The sequence below is a fragment of the Periophthalmus magnuspinnatus genome, chromosome 13 (assembly GCF_009829125.3).
Source record: "Periophthalmus magnuspinnatus isolate fPerMag1 chromosome 13, fPerMag1.2.pri, whole genome shotgun sequence".
Taxonomy (NCBI): Eukaryota; Metazoa; Chordata; class Actinopteri; order Gobiiformes; family Gobiidae; genus Periophthalmus; species Periophthalmus magnuspinnatus.
Window position 1 is genome coordinate 7757641 of NC_047138.1, and position 23281 is coordinate 7780921.

The 23281-nt window shown below is 38.2% G+C and overlaps 1 protein-coding gene across 3 annotated transcripts in view; it reads left to right on the top strand.

The window, feature by feature from the left end:
* Positions 1 to 13066, top strand: part of cadm1b (cell adhesion molecule 1b) — a 109841-nt gene extending 96775 nt beyond the window's left edge. For 2 of the 3 annotated variants that reach the window (XM_033977661.2, XM_055226104.1), the window contains 2 exons: positions 8147 to 8275; positions 8418 to 10985. In XM_033977661.2, the coding sequence (XP_033833552.1) occupies positions 8147 to 8275; positions 8418 to 8536 (248 nt within the window). In that variant the 3' untranslated portion in view covers positions 8537 to 10985. Of the gene's footprint in view, positions 1 to 8146; positions 8276 to 8417 lie in introns of all 3 variants that reach the window. The other variant, XM_033977662.2, reaches the window with a different exon arrangement.
* The last annotated feature ends 10215 nt before the right edge of the window (positions 13067 to 23281 follow it).

Below are 23281 nucleotides of genomic sequence, written 5' to 3' on the forward strand. Positions count from 1 at the left end.
CTTTTGGATTTCTTTTGGGCAGAGGGTAGAATTTAGCCACAATCCACAGCTTTGAGGGAATAAGAGGAAGCCTGTGGCAATACTGCTCCAGCTCGTCAGATGCTCTGAGCTGATCTGAGGGAGGGACATCATATCCTGGTTAAGCCCGCAGTAACCCACCCCCCTCTCCTCCGCTTCTCTCCATCCCAAACATGTCTACTGCAGCCAGACCAAAGACTCTGGACAAGGAATTATGGGAGAGTGGGTACTGAAAAGAGTCAATGTTTTTTTTTATGGCTGTTCGCTGCTATAGGCTGACAATATCCCAGAATAAAACGTATTACACTACACACAAGTAGTCAGCTTTGAGATCTGGTAACGAATTAAAACAGGCCTTGCGACAGTTTGCGCTGCAGGAGGTTGTGGGGATTAAAATATTAGTGCATGTTGTGATAATCGCAGTAGTTAGGTAGTAGTTAAAACATGAAAAACAACAAGTTAATTTTAGACAGTTTGCAGCACTCCAAAGTTATTCCTCATTTACCTTAGGCATTCCAGGCATCCTGTCTATTCATCGCAGTCCAGAGTTGTCATGGTAAAGCTGACAACAACCAGGGCTGCTTATACAACATATCTGTACTGGGGCAAGACACATCGGGATAAAAAAAATTGGGTCCATTGATAATTCACTAATAGTAAAACTGTAGTAGCTGATTGAATAGTTATTTGCCTACAACTGAATAGTGGTATGAATAAAATGTAGTGACGTGTGCATCTACATTTGGAAAAGACAGAAAGGTGAAATTATTTAAACGTTCCAGCGGGCAGACTTCGGAGAGTGCCAACTACAAACTCTACTCTTACTAACACTCTGCCCCATTAGACCTGCCTCTGCATTGATTTTTATTGCATACTTGGCATTTGCAGATCTCTGGGCTTTTAACATTCCGAACACGATGTATGGATGACTCCGGGTGGTTCCCAAACCTTTGTTCTCTTCACAAACAAATGGGGATTTTTTTTTTCTAGTAAGCAAAACAGAAGATCCAGCCCCAGATGGTATTTTAGGAAACCTCTTGCGGCATATTTTTTACATGTTATGTTTTCTGCTCCTCTGCTGTTGCTCATGTGAGGTGTTGGCAGTTTTCCAAAGCTGTTTAGTAATGGGATTTAAGACTTTCTTTTTAACAAATTCTGACTGCGTTTTATATTCCACATAATTAAACATTTAGAAAATTGTCTAAACCCTTTGCACATATCATTGTGCATTGACATATTCCTTGAAACAATTAAAGATGTTTAAAAATAATAATTATTTGTTTACTCTGATTCCCTCTTGGAATTGACCTTTTTATTCTCTTCTTTTAAACAGATACTAAGGGAAGAAAATACAGTAAAAGGCAGTTTTAATTGGTCTCTGGGGAATAGGTTTGTGATGCCAGCCCACCCTGAAAATTAAAAGCACTAATAGTGTTTTGAGAAAGATGATAAATTCTCTTTTGGCACCTTGGGTTAGATTTACCTGTACCGTGCCAGGGTCTTCTTAAATGAATACAGCGACTTTGAAGGTAATACTGTGTTTAGTCTTGTGAATACTGCATAGGTGCATAAGCGACTCATATGGATGTGTTTACTGGCAGATGGTGATCGGCTTGTTGGTTGTTGTATTGTAATGTCACTAGGGATGGGCAATATGGCAACACATTAATATCGCAATTTTTCTTGGAACCAGATCATGATTTCTATTGTATCACTATTCATATGAACTCGAATGAGTGATTGGTTTCTTCTAAAATCCGCACGTCACTGTGATTGGTTAAATCCAGCTGTCACTCAGAGCAGAACAGAGGCTGAGTGGCAGAGAAACGTGTCTGTGTTTGAGCAGAAATATGACCAAAACAGAGGAAAACAGAGATCACAATTCAGTTTTTACCTCCAGCCTTACTAAACTTCTATGATTGCGAGATGCATCCAACAACCTGCCAGAAGACTTTGATTTTCCTGTCTCAAGTAATTACCTGCTGTTGCAATAGAATATACAACAACATATAATTGGATTCAGATCACTATGATAAAACATAAATATACTTATTCTATTGTCTATGTGTCTGCATTAGCCTCAAGTAATTTGTTAGTGAAAGAAAAAACACTTGAACGAGTGGGAGGCGATGTATTAAATGCTAAACGGGGACCAGACAGTTCAGAGTTGCCGTGTTGTATCCCGCGTTCGTCAGTCTATTGATATGTAGAGCTTCACATATTGCCTCCTAAATGTCACTGTTGCATTTGTACAACTTCAATTTACATCTGTCGTTGTAGAGAATCGCTCCAATGCAAACTCAATTGCACAGACTTTCGGTAAATGGCCAGACAGACCTCCGAAAACACAATTTGCTGGACAATAGCCGCATAAGTCTGTCTCATTACATTTATTTGTCATTTACAGGACAAGGTCATTAGGAGTGCAGTGTCACTAAAAGCCTATTGACTGTAGTCCAGTAAACTGAGCAGCTATATGTCATTGTCAGACTGCGGCCAGGAGAGGGTTAAAGTCTATCCGGTTCAGCTACAAGCCCTGCTCCATCAATGCAAGAGTCATTGTTTCAATTATATCCATGTAATTACATCTATAAATTGAAAAGTGATTGCGCTGGGAGAAAGTGTGGAGGACAAGTCTTGTTACACAGAGAGGAAATACAGTCCCTAATACTAAAAGGTTTTAGAGACAAATAAAAAGGAAATGAATGGTTCATAAACCTCATAAAATTATACAGCACGTAATAAAACATATGTTGTTTCATATTTAAACATAAAAAGTATGGTTACATTTCGAGCTGGCGACAGTAAGGTTTTAAAAACAGAGAAGTGCAGCACAGTAGTTTAGTGCATGTATAGGATAGAAAAATAGACGTTTTTTGCATTTTTTGTTTTTTTTTGTTTTTACTTTTTTGCTGCTATCTAATTGAAATTATATCTTGAACAATATTATTAAGGTTTATATCGTACTTGATTATATTTCCCATTATAAAATCTATAGCAAATTAGAAATGGATTGATAACAGAGCAGCCAGATTAACTGTTATAACAATACAGAAAAGGAAGATAAGTGTATTTTTACATTTATTTAAAGGTATTTAATGTAACGCTGTGGAACATTTTAGACAAAGCAACATCATCTTTATGGCAAGAAGCTGGCAGACCTCCTACCACAAAAATATCCTTAATGCACCACTCTTTTTTTACAATACGAAGTCCGTTTTGGATTTGTACATCAAATAGTGACCTCTGAGCGTTTGTCTGTAAGCGGTGTCACTGACCACACATTGACCGCCGCGGCAATTAGTCATGTTGGAGAAGTGATGGGAAGGTGTACTAGTAAAGCATGTAGGAGCAGGTTCAGTGGAGCAGGTTGGCACAGCGCGCAGACACGGGCATCAGTTGCAAATCCTCTTTTATTCCCCCATAAATCCCCGCGGCTGTGCACATCCTGTCGAGACATGTCAGCTCTGCCCTCTCTGACGCCGCCCCGATGGACACACGCCACATTACCAACATAATCAAACACAGCTTATTTCTAGGACTGCAGAAGGACGCGTAGCAAGACTGGTTGTCATAGGGATATTTGTACGCATTGAATTTTGGGTTGTATTATTGTTGTTTACTGAGCTGAAAGACACCCATGTAATACAATGATCTTTACTGGTAAAATAAGTAGATTTCCTCCTGTGCTGTGTATTGCATCCAGGAACTGTGTGGACTACAGAAGATATGTTTTTTTTTTTACAATGGACTTGCACCATGGGCCTGGTCTAATACACTTTTTTGAATAAAGTCCGCATGTTCTCCCCGTGTTACTGTGAATTCTGTTCAAATATGTGCCGGCTTCCTTAGACCAAACAATATTCTCTGAAAGTACATTTGTGAATTGAACTTGTGTGCTTGCAGAGTAGAAGTAGTGAATGGTTAGTTGTCAGTGAACTTTTGTTGTGGCTACTACTAGGACCCATACTTTAAAATATGTATGATGCAAAATTTCATATATTACATTAGAACACGGGTTATAAGACAAAGTAGTTGGTTGCAGATTGAAGCTTGCACACGCTTTTTACAAATACAACACTGCTACAACTCTAAAGCAATAAAAACCTTCTTTATTTATATATGTGACTCTATAGCCACAGAGAGGAGACAGGAAGCGCAAGTTTAATAACAGCTGCACTTATTGCATTGATATTTCTCATTGTATGCAGTGTGGATATGTCTGTGCAGTTCTCCTTTGTAATAAGTGGAGGAGTGTGCGGGTGAAAATCAGTGCTGTACATAATGGAAGAACAGCGATATGCACTGGGCCATAACAGTTGATACTCAGGCTCTTTGGGGGATTTGAAGTTTCCTATCAGACGTTTTTGTGAGAGAGCCCGGGTGCTTACTCCAGGCAAGTCCTTATACCTGTTAAGGGTGAGACACTTTAATAAACTAGACATTCAAATTCAGAAAACATTGGAACCACATAAAACCAACTAAAATGCTTATTTCCATCATACTGAAAACTGGGAATTTTTTACACAGTCGTCTTTGTTTATTGTATCGTCTTTGTGTTTCCTGATCCTTCTGCCATCGGATTAGGAAGTCTTAGTAACTCAACAGTGTTCACATCCTTTATATTTACAGTATTATTACATTATTATACATCTTAGCTATTTTTTTGGTTATATATTTTGAGCAGTGTTGCGAAGTAGCTAAATACGTTGAGTAACAGTATTCCGGTTCAGTTACTTTTCTAAAATCAGGAGCATGTAATCTAAGCATCAAACTGCACAGTATGAACAAGAAAAATAGAAGTATTCTTCCCAACATTGATTTTGGCTGACTTTACAAAGAGAATTGCAGATGTGCTTGCTAACTTGCTTTGTTGGATATTCTTAAAAAAATGACAACTGTATTTTGCAAAGCTATCGACCGGATTCTTAATTCTAGTGAATATCATGCCAGCTTTAATTCAATAAAAAATTAACTTCTTTCTTTCCTAGTTCAAAATCCATGTTTTTGTTATATGCATGTGCTGTATGAATTACTGAAAACCTGCCGTGCATATTGATTCATCTATGGACTTACATTATCTGTTATGAGCTTCACCTATAGTGTCTGCCTTAAGTACCCCCCTGTGCGGTCAGAGACAGGAGATACCCCGTGTGCTTCCTCGCGGATGTGTCAGTGGACTGCAGGGGGGGACAAGGTGAGGCCGAGGGGGGGGGGGGGGGGGGGGGAGTTAGGAGGGGGCTATTTAGTGGGTGCCAGTTCATTAGCATGGACCGTGGCTTCTCCGCTCTTCAGGGCACACACAGCGCTATCTGACATCCGCGATACAGTAAACAAAGCCCACTTCCTCGCTCCACAGATGCTGCCTCTGTGAAGATGACTCCATTCTTCCGACGGCGCTCATCTGAAGCGCAACTTTTCTCATTAATTAGATTTTTTTCTTTTTTCCGTCCTTGTGTTTTTAAGAAAAGTAAACTTCAAAAGGTTTGGGTTTGGAGGACATGACGCGAGTGTGCCATCTGTGTCAGTTAGGCTGCCTTAGACTTGACTCATTGTGCCCTGGCTCTGTTGAGAATTTCTTTATCAGAATCATTCAGAGTTCAGAGCATGACTAGCGAGATTGATGGAAAATTGAGGTGCTCTCTCATGCAGCAACGAACAGCACAGCCAATCCACCCCTCACTCTAAATGTGCACACATATAGACTATTGATAGAAGCCCGGGTTCTATTCTGAGGCTGGAAATTTAAAGGGGCTCGGATTTTGCCTTGTTCTGGGGCTGAGTGCGAATAAATCTGGCTAAATGCAAGTCGCAGCTACTCTAGTGACACCTGAGGCGACCGCGTATTTCTTTCAATGGGGACAGCGGGCGCCAATTTATCTCAAGTCCTGTGTCTATTTCTGATGATGGAGCTCGGTGACTTCCACAAATGGCCTCTTAAATCACAATGTATTTTACAGTGGCTGAACTTGTGCGGGGGAATAGGAGCCGTGTCGAGCGTTTCATGGTGAAATAACTGTCTTAAAACATTTTTCAGCATTGCTCACTCAAGGGACTCTAACTGCCATTTAAAGCCGTATAGGACTGAGAAGTTTGGTGAAAGAGTGGCGCTCAATTGGGTGAAATGTACTTCGAAAATACACTGTACCATTTGGAATTAAGTCTGCAACAGCACTGCGTTTTTAGTTGTTTTTTTTTGTTTTTTTTTTCAATGCTGATGTACTTTTCAGCATTACGTTTTATTACATTTACCATGTTACCTTGAGATTTGTTCGTATAGTGTAACATTGTCAAGGTTGTGAACTATATTAGTTCCATCCATAAATGCTCCTAAAGGAATTTGTGGTACCACTTTATAATAACTACACCTTAGTATTCAGTATCATTTTATTTATATAGCACATTTAAATACAACTTCAGCTGCTCAAAGTGCCTCACAAAAAAAAAACATATACAGATGATACAGAGAAAAACAACAACAAATGATAAAACACGAAAAACATGTAATTCATAATGAACAAATAGTTTATTAACAATGATCAGGCTTTGTAATTACTTAATTGAGGGGTTAGGAGTTGGGTTAGGGTACAAATTACTGAATCAAATAAAGAAAGGATTTGACATAATACCCCCTCTTTAAGGCTAGTAAAAGTGTAGCTATGATAAAGTATTTTGGAACTTTTTTAACTTTTTTTTTTCTTATCAAAACAAAGAAAACAATAGAGCTAGCCAGTATGCTAATATGTGTGAAAGCACCTATTACGGGCCTGAGTAATTATGCTAAGTATGACTCTGGCACAGTTCAAACTTAGTGTATTTCATTATATCTAGTCAACAAACAGAAGCAGTAAACAATAGATGTGCTAGTTTCAGTGATAGATATAGCAATGTCCACCAATAATCTGACCAGAACTGAAGAAGTGACTTCGATGAGCAGCGAAACGTCTTCACTCCAACAACTTTTTGTCCAGTTGACATGTTCGGATTTGTCTTTTATCATGGATCATACCTGGACGACTGAGGGATTACACAGACATAGACATTTTACACTAGCACTGCATGAGCTGCTGTTCTTCTGCTTGTAAATATGATATTATAACAATAGTATATATGCATTTTGAATAATAGTCGTAGTAATTCAAATCACTATTGAACATTCTTGAACATGAAGTCATTTTACCATCTCGACATGATATTTTAAGTGTTAGATATGTTTCGAATCTTTGGTCTCTAGTGTTTTCACATTTAAAGCTGTTCTTTTCATTTATCTCATGTCATTGCACCAAACCAGTACAAAACCATACAGGACAGAGCGTGAAGTATTACATTTTATTAGCTGGTGTTATGTGGGCTTTTCATGGGAATAGATGCTTTAAATTGGAAACCGGTTTTCTGCTGAACATTGCGCTCTTAAATCTTGTGCTTGTAAACAGTACAATCTGTGTAAAATGTAATATTGTTCTGCTTTTGTGCTAAGAGAAAACAAGCCAGACACACTTAAAATCACACTTATAATTTATTGCTGTCCTACTGTTTTGTTTTGAGCTCATGGGTGGCTGTGGGGAAACTGGGGGCAAGAGTTTAATTGTACAAAATGTGCACACAAACTGCATAGCTGTACAAAGGAATGCGACTATGGCAACAGCACATGAGTTTAAATGTATTATTAACCATTGAGTCATGCAATTACAGATACAGGTTTAATTAATTAGCACAGGTAAATGAATGCAACACTGTGCACTTAAACTGAAGCAGCTCTTTCTTAGAACATCTTGGTGTTAAAGTAAAAGTACTGCTAATATTAACACAAAGTGGAATAACACAGCATGCTTTTTCATTGCGTGCACCTTTCCTTTGCGCAAATGGAGTACTTTTTCTTATTTTTAGTGCATAATAAGATTTGAGTCGTTGCATAACAGTCAGTCATAGGCCCACATAGTCATCTCTAGGATTGTGACTGAACCCCATCAATACACGTAGCCTACTGTTTAATACAGGAGAGTGTCATTTTAGATTACCATGCTAAGTCGGTTCTGGTCGGGTTGTTCTGTGAGTTGAGAGATTTTTCTGACTGAGGGTAATTTTCCGCCTGCGTCATCATTATTTATGGTTATTGTTGTGTTTCCAGACTCCCGAGCCGGCGAAGGGGCACCGCAGAAAATTGACCACGCTGTCATCGGAGGGGTGGTTGCCGTGGTGATGTTCGCCATCCTCTGCGCACTTATCGTTCTGGGTCGATACTTCGCCAGACACAAAGGTAAAGCCTGGCAATCATACTTGATCATGGACACATCTGAGGAGTTCAAGTGTTTTTGTTGTGAGTTGATTGCAGCAGTTTTGAAGAGTGGTTGATGGAAGATTTTTGACGTGCGGTTAATATTTACTTTATTTTTTACCAGGAACTTACTTCACACACGAAGCCAAAGGAGCAGATGACGCGGCTGATGCAGACACGGCCATCATTAACGCGGAGGGAGGACACACCAACACAGACGAGAAGAAGGAGTACTATATCTAGACTGTGAGGACTGGGCCAGGAGAGCCGGTGTGGGGACGTACTGCTGAGGCTGGTGATGGACAATGCTGTAGGAGCATTATGGATTACTCCGGTTGGTTACAAAAAAGGCTTATTGAACGACGAAGGATTTTCAAAGTAATCTGCGGAAGTCTAGAGAACATGAATTTGGACAGGCGTGGCCATTTTGGTGAGAGGCGATTCTCCTATCCGACCCCTCCTGGACTGCTGGGGCCTGTACAGTTCAGTTATTTTATGGACAATTTTGTGCCTTGTTCGATTTCTTTTGGTTCATTTCGATGTGTTTCCCCCCTGTCATTTTGCTTGTTGGATTGGATTCTCCTGTGTATCTCATGTTTTGTTGCATTTGCCTTTAGAGGAGAGTCAGTGGCCTGGTGTCCGTCTATGTGTGCCGCAGCTAGCTTTTAGCTCACTGTTCCTGAATCCGAGGTGCTGCTAACCACACACAAGAGCTCACTAACTTAACCACAACACATTTCTCCTGGCCAGGTCAAAGGTCAATGGCCCCAGCAAACTCCACATACCCGCACCTCTGATTTCTTACTTTTCCGTCCACACTTCTTCACTGCCTATGTACAATTTGTGAGTAACCATGCTCATTATAGAATGTATTGTTGCTTGGAAATGAAGTAGGAGTGCCGTATCATTTATGATTTCACAGCAGCTTAGTGAAGGTGATTGGTTTTTCAAGAAGAAAACACAGTTCGTACGTGCGTGGTCAGTTAGTGCTTGTTTAGGATGTTGTACAGTCTTAGGCATCATGACAGCTGTAATGTGCCATGATGTGGAGCTCTCTGTATCTAGTACTGTCGACTGAGAAACCCTCTTAAAACTCCTCTTTGAACCACTCGGACCAAAACACAATGTGGAAATATTGCTTTCTTTAGTTCTTTGTGTTATCTGTCTGCACTGATAGACGGTTTTAATTAAAGGTAATACAAGCAGTATCCAACCTTTACTGTTACTGCAATGGGAATTTAAATAGTGGGAGACGCATGGTAAACAACATGGATTACAATTTTAGGTTAGTACTTTATGGTAACTACATTTTTATTAGCCTTAAAGAAGCATGAACAAAGGGGTTAGGAGATTGGATATTATTTAATAAGCCTGAATATTTCTTATAATAATAAACTATATGTTCATTATGAGTTAAGTCTTTGTCATGCTGTATCAAGGTTATTAAAAGTGTAGTTATTATAAAGTGTTAGCCATAACTCAAATACAAAAACACATTATTGAATTTTGCATTTTGGAATGGGGGTATTTTCTTGCATTTAAATCCTTGTCTGGGGACAGTAGTATTTACAATACTTATACTACCTTTACACATCTAAGTTTACCCTGCAGTCTTTCCAAGGGTGACAGCATATAAACTTCATTTGTGTCACAATAGTGTTTTTTCCAGTGTCTCTTCAACTTTTCATTCCTTCTCACACGTACAATGGTCAACCTTGGACCAAACAGTTTTTTGTTTTTTTTTTTAGTTTTACATTTTAAGTCACTGCTTGACTGTGTTATATTATTCAGTAAAAAAGTCCAGGGTCCTATCATTTGACATTCAAAACTACACTTTTTGCACAAAGTGTTCCTATTTCCCTACACAACAGTTCTGATTTCAATGTCATCTTTCAGTGCTTTTACAAGATATGTTCAACTGAATGGTTGAGGCAAAAAAAACAACAAAAAAAACACACACACATCCAAACAAAAACAAAAAAACACCATACCTTCTATATCCTTGCGCACAAATTTTTGTCATTTAAGGCTTTGTCCATACTCATATAAACGCACAAGGACACACAAAAATCAATCAATTATATAGTATCTCCTAAGTGTATGGACATTTTACCTTCAGGCTGTCTTTGATATCTTGTAAGAGCTCTCAGGTTATCAAAGATTTGCGTAGCCCAGGTGAAATCTCTTCTCCTTGTCATCTTTCAGCCTCAAACTTTCTCAGTCCAAAATATACCACCTGTAATTTACTTTATGTCAAAGCAACGCTATGTGATATATATCTGAAGTATGTGACAAACTGCCAATTTTGAGATCAGTAAATGCTAGTGGTTATAGAGCGTAATGTACAGTATGTTGACGATCTGGTTGCACGTCATCGCATCCTTAAAGGTGTACTCTGTAACTTTTCTGGTGTAGGATCTGCCACCTACTTGTCTCCATGCATATATTATTGTTGTTTCACATTATGGCATTAAGCTTGTCTTTCTAGCATTTATTTAGGTATTTATTGCTCAAAAATACCTGGGAAAAAATGCATTCTTACTGTGAGTGGGGTCGTCTTTCCACACATCTGACCTGTAACTTGGCCCGGTTGCCTCACCACCTTGTTTCCATGGAGATTAATGTTTAATGTCATCCTGTGAAACATTCTAGGCAGGTGGGGGGGACGGTCTGTTTGAAAGGTGACATAGCGCACCCCTAACTTATCATTTTCAATAGAATATTCAAACACTAATTGATAACCAAAGCATTTATTTTGTTTTTTGTCATTATTTTATTCCAGAAAAGGGGGAAAAGTAACATAGTGTTGCTTTCATATAGGCAATTCAATGCTTAGCTCCGTAAAAGAGAAGATGCTGTGTGTCCTCCATGCATGCCTCCTGCTTCTGGGAAGAGTAAAGTATTGACAACATTTTGCTTGAATAAGAAAAAGACATCTGTAAATGTATTATGAGGAATGATAACCACTGCCTTAAACCCACCTTCTGGTATTTGTCAAAGGAAAGACTGAAGGACTGATTTTAGTGCCTTCTTGGAGATCGAGGCAAATGGAAACAGCCCTGTCAATGAATTAGAATAGTAACCATTTTCTGAACGTTATATATTTTGATTGGTTTGCCATAATCTTCTCTATCGATGTGTATACCGAGGCATAACTTTAGGACTATAATGTGCGTTGCCATTCATGTAAACCTCTTTAGATAAAAAACTGACTACTGCAAGAGGCAACATTAGTTTTGAAAAAAGCTGCCAATATCACACCTTTGTCAAACTCATTCAAATCATTACCCCTAAACAGCGTTGAGTAATATTGCATATATTTAAAAGGTGCATTATGTAACTTTGGTTAAAGGATAGAAGGTCCAGCACCACCTTGTCGCCATGGAGTTGCTATTGCTTTGCCTGGAATGTTCCACTTTAGCCCATGTAACCTATTTATCATTCATTTATTCAATTACAGTTGTGTTTGTTGCTAAAGATAAACTGAAAATGCATACATTCTCACTGTGAACAGGGTCACCTCTACACAGATCTGACTTGTAATTTCCCTGGCGGCGTCACCTGCTTGTCTCCATGAAGATAGACACGTTTAATGCCATACTGTGAAACATTCTAGGCAAAGCAATAAATTATCCATGGAGACAAGCAGTTAGTAAACAAAAGTTGCATAGCGCTTCTTAAAAATAATGAGGCTTTTTTCGTGCTATTCTAAATCATTGATGAGCGTAGTTTCACACAGTATTCTTACGTTCACACTGCAGTATGTCATTCAATTCACAAGACTCACGAGAGATAGTAATGTCCTGGACCTTAAAGGGATACGTTTTTGTCCTAAGATGTAATATTTATTGTCATACTGATAAATATGCTTGTCATTATTGTCTCTATTTGTTTAAACATTATTTATTTGGAGTTTTATGGACTTGACTGACATGAACGGAGAAGTATATAATGGTAAAATAAGCTTTGAAGGGAAGCTGTTGTTTTGAATATTTGGTGTCATGGTTAAGCTGCCTGCATGACTGGAATCGTTTTGATATTTCTCTTGATTGTTCTAAAATGGCCAATGAGGGACTTCAAAGATTGATAGAAAAATCACGTTTTTATTTGATATTGTTGATATTTGTGTTCACTCTCTCAGGTTCATGAGTGTTTATGGTTGTTTTTGCATCTCAGGTAGAATGCAAACATAAGGCCCACGTATATAATGTACCACTATTGGAAAAAGATAATCCCAAGATGTACATGTTCTTCTCAGTTGTACATGTTTCTATGTGTTTCAATATGGTGCACTGGTAGAGATATTATTTTGCATAGAACTAGCTCACAAAGAGACCAGACTAGATTTGTTAAGCAGACAAAATGATGTACAGTCAGTATCAACAAACTCACAATATGTGCATACAACGTCCACTAATACAGTATGTTAATTAGCAATTAGACTATGTGACCACAACACAGTCCAGGCATCTGTTTGTTCTTTTTGAGGAAACAATGGTGTATTTACTGTGACATGGCATTTTACCAATCATTTAAAACATGTCTTGAATATTTTGGATGAAAATGTTAAAACCTGAATTGTTTCATTTTAAGACGAATTTGCATTTGGTTGTTCAATCTTCAATTTTCTCTGTACCAGGCCATGTTTTATTTCTACAATGAAGTTTATGTTCCCCATAAGGCCATACATATTTTGTATTGGTTCACCAACATTTTTACAAAGGAAAAAAAAATCAAGAGTTCTTGTCTTAATAAAAAAAGATTTCAATGTTTAAAGTGGAGTGTTGTGATTTAAACAAAACATGCTTTCTAACGGTTCAAACTCCTACAAAGTATCAACATTTTCATTGTGTCTTTGGTTCTGTAGCGTTGTTACCTTCAACAATCTAAAGCATGCACATTATAAGGCTACTCTTCCAGCTGTCCTGACCAAGATCCTAGTTCAGATTTGGAAAAAAGGTCCCAGGGCGATGCAGTGCGGTCCCATTCTGCTCCTCATAAAGTTCCTCCACAGTGTAGAAGGGCAAGTGCAGGGTGAAAACATGCAGTATACCTTAAAACCGTGCTCTAAAACCACTCTGCCCTACTCAGATTTTTCATATTTCATCATTACATCTTTAATATAGATGGTCATTTTGTTTGACCAAATGATGCAACCTCAGTCAATGGTTCTGTTTTCAAAGCCTGGACATACTTATATGCATGGTGGGTTTGATTTACATTCATTTCCAAGAGACTAAACCTAACCTAACCCATCGTCACTACATGTTAATCTAATAATAAAGGTTTTACGTCATGGAGACCTGATTTGTGTCCTTATAAGGGTGGTAGTGTGATTTAGTTTAACTTGAGTAAAGGTTTTGGTTACTCATCCCACTGTTGACAATATAAAATGATTTGAAAAGTTGTGTCTCACACCGCCCCTTCAGATATGATTTTATTTTTCAAATTTTTGTGATCTATCCATTGAAAATGCCATATCCTGGGCATTATGAGTAGCTCTGTCCTTTTGATTACATTAACATCAAATTATAAATCAGATATTATGTCCAATCTGTTACTATTACAGAAACTTAAGCAATACTTTTACTTAATTCATTTCTTGAACCACTTCTTTGTACTTTCACTTGATCCATATTTCTGCAATTGTGTTACTCTTATTTGAGATCAATTTTTGTCTACTTTACGCTCCTCTGCCCACAGTGTGATAAATACCTGCATTCTGGTATAAATCCTTTTAATTTCCTGCCTGTTGGAGGGAGCTGTGAGCGTGCGTTAAAATGCTGCATATATGCGTGAAGCAGCTCTGCCCTGATCTCTGCGATTCTTGTCAGACTGAGATCTGCAGGAGTAAAGTGTGTGCAGTGAGTGAAGCTGCAGCGGCGCAGTGCTTTTTGACTGGCGTGTACAGTGTGCTACATGACTGACACGGAGCAGCTCAGGCTCTTGTTAAGGGCCCACACCAACACATGCAGCTAGTGATTTGACAAATTGATAGGCGCTCACAGGTACAAGACCTAATTCATAACCAGGAGCCATTTTGTCATCATAATTCTGTCACTGCTGCCATTTTCCATTACTTTAAGTGATCCATCCCTAGTAAAGGTCAATAACATTATTCAAACTTTAATGGGAATAGTTTAACCTGGGAAACCACCCACTTTGCTCCATGACTCCGAAAATTAATAAAATACAGTACAAAGCTCCTCTACAGGAGTCTTAAATAACTTTTGTGCTCGGTTTGAAGGTAATTGAAAAACTCAATTCTTCTCAAAGGTCAAGGCCAAAAACAACTTTGTTTTTATTTTAGTTATAACAAATATATATCTAGATTTAACAAGCACTTTGGTATCTTAGCTTTTTTTTATTCCAATGGTCCCAATCAATTATGTACTGCTCTAAACAACTTAACTTAATAAATCAAACTTAAATGAAGGGCTTTCACCTTTTTTAAACACTTTTGATTATGTTTTTGAAATATAGAACAAACAAAAAATTTAATAATAAGAAAAATTTTATATATGAAAAAATAAATATAAGATAATAATAATAATAATAATAATAATAATAATAATAATAATAATAATAATAATAATAATAATAATAATAATAATAATAATAATAATACCTGTATAAAAAATAAATAACAGAACTGAATACATGCTTATACACATATACATACATATATACATACACATACAAATCTATACACATATTTATATTTATACACACAGGAAGACTGTCTCAATATTCATCTATTATTAAAATAATCAATAAAAAGATGCCAGATGGTATAAAACTGCTCTTGTTTGTTTCTCAGTGAGAGTTGTAAGTATGTCTCTCAGAAGAGTTTGGTGAGTTGTTTTTTTGTTGTTTTTTTTACTTTTCCATTTCAATAAAATTAAGCATCTGGCCAACAATATAATGTAGAGCTTTCACCTTTTACCTAGAACTTTAGAGAGTTTTGAAGTTGTAGTGTAATAGAGAGTAGAGTAATTCATTGACGTATGAGATTATTTTTTTTAGTTATGGCTGTAAAGACACACACCACAGGGCATAACATGGTGGTAATGATGTGATAAAAAAAACAAAAAAAAACAGAAACAAAAACAAGCATGTCACCAGCTGCTTTACACTCTATTGTAACGTTATTTAAGGAGACGTTCTGCTGGATCTGACTGACTTTTCACCACTATTCTGCCTTTGGATAACTCTCTATCCATGAGTTTCAGGGTGATGAAAAATTTGCACCATTACCATAGCAATTACCAATTCAAAACAAAATATTATCTTCTGAATGGGCAAAAGTACACTAAATGGAGCCAATAAACAGGACGCTGATGTGTGCAAACTGTTATTCAAGTTGCCTTATCATCATGCTCTCAAATCTTTATTGGGGTCTCAGTGTTTTACCTTGTCATTACTTGAATGACTAGTGATTGGTTTGAACTTTTCCCCCACTGATGATGACAAACAAAGAAAAAACCCGGCTGAATTTTGCCTTTATGCTAAAATCTTTGCAATATAAGTGCAAGAAAAAGCTGAGGGGAAGGCTGCTTATTCCATTTAAATGTTCAATTTCAATTTGGAGTGACGTGTTTAAGGGTAATTAGCACAATGGGGAAATTGAGAGCAAACAAATGTGCGAGCATGGCTTGTTTAGTGAGCTAATTGACGGATTGAGATTGATGGCATGTAGCACTAGGTTTGGCTGAGGTGTAATTACAAGATGTGGGAATAAATAGTGGCTGAACAAAAGGACTTAAGACCTTCTTTAACACAACATCTGAGGAACAGCGATTTCTCTCATTTTTCATTTCAGTTTTTTTCTGTTCAGTGGACACTGTACCAAATCATCTGTCATTTTCACCTAGAATCTGCCTTTACATGTATAAATATTAGAACTGGCTTCTCAAAGTAAAACACTGAAGAGGTTAGACACGAGTATTGTTAGCAGTGCCATGACCACCATTTACAACTACTGTCACTGCTACTACACTAATGACTCCTACAGTTACTACTAGTAGGCCTGCTGCTTTTGAAACTAATCAGTTACATATTGGGGGGTTGGTGGTGTAGTGGGTGAAGTGTTTTCCCACCAACAACATGTTTGTTGCCTAGTCCTTTAACATATGGTTATAACAAAGAGGGCATCATAAAAGACTTCCCATGTCTATAATTCTATAGCCTAAATTTTCAGCTTTTCATGGAGGATCAGTTTTTCAGTTAGCTCTATGGCAGTTGACATAAATGTTGTTTTTATTTTTGTGAAGTTCCTCCAAGCACATGAAAGCACTATCCATTAAAGGCGTACACGTCCTGGAGCCTGCATGGAGGAAAACATCACCCGAATGCTTTGGCATCTTCAAAGCCTGCACTATTTATAACTAATAATGTAGCGGGAAAAATGCCAAGTCATTTTGAGTGAAACAGATGAGCTGGTTGTTTCAGACAATGATGAAGGACGAGCACCTGAAGCCTGTGATAACCACGGCACAATTATCTGCGGAGGATTGACAATGACCCACACAGTCTGTCTGCGGCGGCGCAGAGCGCACGAGCCACGCTTAATCCATAGGAAATGTCAGCGAGAGGGAGAGGCGATTAGCAAACACGGCCCACAACGCCATAGGCTCTAATGCCACTTTGATGTCGAAGAATTAATACGACACTGATATTTACCACAAAATTAAAAATGTGGGACAAAATGTGAGTAATCTTTAATTGAATGTGAGGGAATTACGATATATTCAAAGTTATATGAACAAAATATCCTTTGTTACATCACCAGAAATATTTTGTTTCTATCTGAAGATTTTAAAGCATTGAGGGGTAAAGTAATTGCCTTATAACCATAAGGTTTATGGTTAAACCTCATCTCCAACCAGTGCATACTGTTGCTGTGCCTCTGGCAGGACACTTCATCCATCTCGCTGCATGAATATTAAGTGATCGGTTGAGGTTGGAGATGCTGTTTATACAGTCTGTCAGCCATGTCAGTCGGCTTTATGGAAGCTGTAAATACAGAACTCAAATAAAGGCTTTTGTTGTTGGTAAAACTATAAGCCATAAATTTTACCATGAACTTGTTATTATTTTGAATTTTGAACACATTGTCCCTTCTCTTTTGACTTGGCGTTGTGTAATAGTGTTCACATAAGCTTTTTCCATGTGATTATTTTGTATGAGCTCGAAGAAAAATCTCCGCCATAGTAAATGTGTAATTATCTGCTGAGCCCCAGCCTGAGCAGCTCCTCTGAAGTTCTCTGAGCATCTCAAGGTGACCCCCTCGCTGCTCACGCAAAAGACAAGTTTTCTTTGCCCAATTTACACTGACGTTCCGCTTCAGAGGCATCACCCAGATACAATAAGCAAGCATTTTCCAATCTCCTTATCTCCTCTGCAAGGCCTGCACACAATCATATTTCAAATCACATTTCATATGTTACTGCTGATGCATAATTAATAGTGTCTTAAAGGAGATGTGTTTTAATTTATACTTACAAGACTGATTATCTTCTGGAGATACCCCAAGAGAACTGAAAAACTTTGTATTGTTGACTGACGCTATTTGTTTTTCAAAGTACGCAGTAATCTCAGTTGATATTACAGTTCCAGTCGCAGCTACAACTCCTGGTACTTTTACTAATGCTCATGACAGCAAATACTACCACTGCTACTTCTGCTTATTAATTATATACTCTACGGCATATACCATTACACTATGTGGAAACAATAATCTGTCAAATCTAAATCGTTTCACTCTCAGTGCTACTGTTGTAATTGAATATAATTCTAGTCATGTTGTAATTAGCTAAATTTAAAGCAATTTACAGAGTACAGCACAAGTTCCAATCATCCCGATGCACGGCTGTCTCACTGCAGCTCTGCGTTTTACCCACAAACACAACAGCATTGTATTGCCAGCTCTGATTGGAAAGAGCTTAGAGAATATGTGGATTGTGGTTGAAAACAATTTGTGTAATTCCTCTTTAAACTGCTCTGTTTATGAAGTTTTGTTTAAAAGACTGATCTGAAATTATACTAAAATTGCACAAAAGTAACTACCGGTAGTACTAAGTAGTTTTTTTCTTCTTTTTTTTTTTTTTTTTGGCAGCCATACTTGTAGTTCAGTACATGTTTAGCCATGTAACTGTATTTGTACTACCAATCCTCAGTACTCTTTCCACTACTATTTACTCCAGCCTTCCACTGACAATTTAACAATGTTACTTCAATTGGTGTTGCTTGTATTTACTATTACCACTACGATCACAGTACCACTACCCACTTTGCCACCAATCTCACATCTCCCAAATGTTACATATACGGGCCATGAGAAGAAGTACAAGGTCATGTATATTCTCTTATACTTTGTCTCTGCATCTTGTCTCCGTCAGTATATGGAAACTTTCTATTTTCGTGGCCATCCTTTTACCTTCAAAGGAAACACACACATCCTTGAATCCAGTCACTGCGAGGCTTCAGACTATTTCACCTTCATTATTTATCTTCCAAACGTATTAAATTAATTACTTATAGGTAATTAAAAGTCACATGTTTTAATTAAATTTGCATTGAATTCGAACTCGGGAAGAAAAGGCATCGGGGGACATATTTCATCAGGTTCAATGAGCTTAAACTTCAACTCCATTCCGCCTGGGAAGATGTGGGAACTTAAAAAATTATCAGTTTCATGCTCTATAGCCATTGTATGCTTTTGAGACCAGCAAAAGTCACATAGCCGATTAACGAAGACGGAAGAGGGGGAAAAAATTTGGTGCCCGCATCCTTTTGTTCAAACGGATTAGAGGTTTTGGGTCTTGCTCTGAAACAGTTGGTAGGCTTGCACATGTATGTAGAGTTTACTGCAATACAGACAAGCCCAGAGCAAACACGGGAATCTCCTAACAAAATCTCCACTCCTAAAATGGGTATTAATTATTATTAGGCAGAAAAAGCAGGATCGGAATTTGTTTGTCTTTTATTTTTGTTCTCTTTGACTTTGTACCAATGAAGAATGATTTTGGTGAATGGGAACTCAAAAATATCCTTAGAAAAGACCTCAGTATTTGACGGTAGATTACAGTTTAGTTTCATAGTATATTTTTAACTCAAATAGCGCGGTGGAGAGCTTGGACCTGTGCGTACTATTGTTGTATCCACAGGCAAGACACTTCACTCATACTTTCTCGATATTGCAGCGTTTTTGGTGTAAGGAAACAATTTCTTCTGGCTGTTTATTTTCCGAACACAAGGGCTGCTGTAGGCCATAACCCACGCCAGAACAAAAGCAAAACAACAGCAGTCTCAATTCACTAGAGCCGGTCTCCCAAAACTGGCCAGTAACGGACGAATAAAACCTTCACATGAACTTGTCGGCATAGCAACCAAATGTCACATACAAAAACAGTTTCATTAACAACACATAAACGGTTACAAGAACAATAAAAGATGTCAACTCTGAGGTAAACACAAAATATCAGATCATTAGGATATACATTTGTGTGGTGGGTTGTATCCAGAGTGGCAGATGGCGTAGATTAGCAGCCTTGGTTTTATCAGACTACCCCAGGGCAGCTGTGACTATAGATCTTTTAACACAGAAGTGCCCAGACTCTTTTCAACGAGGGGCATATCTTGAAAAATGTTCGACACGGAGGGCCAGTGGTCAATACAGTCAATTCAAATGTGTGTATTTAACATAGTTTTGATTTCACATTTTAAATAAGGCTTGAAATATTAATATTAGGTCTGTTTGACAATGCAATGTGATGTTTTTAGGTTATATTGGTAGGATTACTCAAATTTGCCGTAAAAAGTACTGATTATGATCAATTGGGCCAGTTCACCTGAAGGTCTGAGGGCCAATAAAAAAAGGTTTGAGTGCCGCATTTGGCCCCCGGGCCTTAGTTTGGACACCTCTGTTTTAACACCACTGAGTCTAAAATTGTTAAATGACTCTGAGCTTCTGGAAAAGTGCTCCCCAAGACAAATGCATTATTATAATCTGAAGAAGTTGCAGAGAAGTGGTTACCTTGTTCCTCCATTGATCCGTCTTCAGGTAGGGCACTCCAACTTCCTTTTCTTCTCCTCTCTCATGTGAATCAGTCAAACTCCTGACATAATGGAAGCAGATAAGTGTGTATCCAGTGTCACAATTGATTTAATGTTTTCAATAGTCCACTACAAGAATAAAATACCGTTAGCCTGTAAAACTTCTGAAAAGGTTAAAATAATGAGGAAAAGAGCTCAAGCTTACAGAGGTGCGCAGATGTCTGGTAATCTGATTGGCCGATACACCTGGGTGCATAAATTGAATATTTATTTTTCATTTGTCAAAGGATGAGTCATTTGGCCTTAGCTGCCTTTTTCTCATTAGCCACACCACATGGTTTAAAAGATCGCCCAAAACTGATATGTTACGTCCCAAATATTTCCCCATGACTGTGAGTCGACTTCCCTATGCGGTGGTTACCTTCCGAACCAACTGTAATGCCTTAATTACATTCTGTTTTTGTGTCCTATTGTTCAGCACTAAAAGGTCAAGAGTATTATTTGCAACACACACCCAAGATCTCTATTGTATGGGCCATGCAGTCTTGTAGTTCCTTGGTCACTTTGATATGCATGTGAATGTCGAATTAAAAACTGGGCCCTAATAGGCAACCATTATGGCAAGTGAGGAGCCTTTGTACAAAGCTAATCACTTATTCAATCACTATGCATTGTGCCCTGCTCCTCCACCTCTCAGCGTCATTCAAAAACCAAGAGGATTTTTCTATGCCAGGAAAAACCATGGCTACACTTGGGTCAAAAAATATATTTGTACTCTTAGCTGAGGCCTAATTGGTTATGTGAAGGACTAGCGAGGTTTCTTGGTGGCTGTAATTAAATTATTATCCATTGTCATGTTAACTAGCCAATTAAGTGGCAGGGAGGCTGGGAGATGGTGTCCACTAGCTTTGGCACTGCAGCGTATGTGAAGGGTCAAAATATCTCATGATTAAAAAGATACGCAACGCTTGGGTTTGACTAAGAAAATAGGTGACACTCAAAAACATCTCATTGGCTCATTAGTTTAACAATACCTGAAAACTTTTAAAGCAACAAATACTGCGTGACATACTAGTGTCTTATGTAAACGCTACCAACACGTTAGTTAATAATAATCTTAGATGCATTTTTATGGTAATTGCTTTGGAAGTTATATTATTATTTCTATATGAAGCTATGTCTTCTTTCTTTCTACTACTTTTGCCATTATCTAGTGCAAATCTCAATATATTTAGATTGTAATATCAGCATTCTACTTAAAAGTAAACTAAAGAGTAAATATAATCAATACTCTGTGGATCCAAACATGGAAAAACACTGGTACCTTTAACCACCACAAGCTCCGTGTCTTGTCAAAATAAATTGGACACCACCGAGGTTTGATTCATGTAATTAAAAATATGAGCAACTGATGTTATTTGGTGCTAATAAGTGAAGGAGCTGGTTGGACAGTCATTATCCAGGTGCTGCTCTGCTCCAGGAGAGGTGACAGAGCTACCACCTCACACCTGCTGCTGCCTGGCTCCGCACGCCTCGCACATCCCATCATGCATCTGGACCTCACAGATGTTCTGGAAGCATTTCTCACACAGGTCAGAGGTCACTCCCTTTGCCAACAGAATCAACTTGCTCAACGTTTCCTCCTATTTCCAACTCAGCCAACTTCATCAAGTGTGTAGGTTATAAAGTCGTGGCTGTGTGAAATGTGCGTAAACAGTATAATATTGGCAAATCATAGACTGGATGATAGAAATGTAACAATCTTGTTTGTTTCTGCTATTTCAGTGGAACGTAGTTTAAAACATGCTATACAGAAATACACTAAAATGCTTTGCAAATTGAAGCGTGAAAAGCTGCAGCTGCACAAAATAAATGCCCCCTTTAGACTCATTTATTTAACTAAACATACTAATGTGAGTCCTGAGCAACACCAGGACTCGAGATCTATATGTTCCCACAGGTGCGGCTGACAGGTTGCCTCTCTGGCACTGAAAGACGGTGAAATACAAGGAGGTGTATGCAGTACTTTATTAGTAGCACCTTTCCAGTATTTATACACGTATGAAAAATATGTGGGTCCTTGTGCCTGCCAGTTAAAGTAAAGATGCACTATGTAACATTTCTGGTGGTAGGTCCGGCACCCGCTTATCTCCATGGAGATGTTAATGCTTTGCCTGGAATGTTCCGCAATATGGCATTAAACTTGTGTACCATGAGCTGACGTCAATCACAGTAAATGTTTTTCAAGGCTGGCAATTCCTTGTTAAGTAAAAACACATGTAACTGAATAAATGCAAGAATAATACATGAATACATAAAGTAGAACTGTCCAAGTAAGGAATAGCAACCCCCCCAGCCTCCAGAAAAGTTACACAGTGCACCTTTACATACAAGTGTCCATATCTCTGTTTTATACCTTCGTAATTTGTTTATATCGAAATGTGAAAATGAGTCTGCTGAGATTCACTAACCACTGAATTAAGTTTATATTTACATTTTACACAGCCCCTCTTCTTTTGAATTGGCTTTCTAAAATGGAGGCTTCTAACCTGATGGTGAAAGGCAGGATGTCTCAAATGCATCACAAGCCAGAGCCTCTCTGTGAAAAGCTGAATAATACATAGATATCTAGCGAGGATCTGGTGCTTTTCAATGGCTATAGGATTGCACTCAACATAAACCATTTTTTACTAAGGGCCGTTCTCTTTCCTTGGGTCCGGTCTCCCATAAATAATTTGCCTTCAGATGCATCAAAATTGCAACTTGTTGGTTATGAGAAAGAACAGTGAGGAGGCAGTTTGAATGCCAATGTGCCAATGAATAAACAATGGAGCACTACTACAGAGCTGCCAAGAGACACTGCCCGGAGCCCGCAAACTCCTCTAATGGGATTTCACCACAGAAGCAGCTCTTTAGTCCAGTGTGAATGAA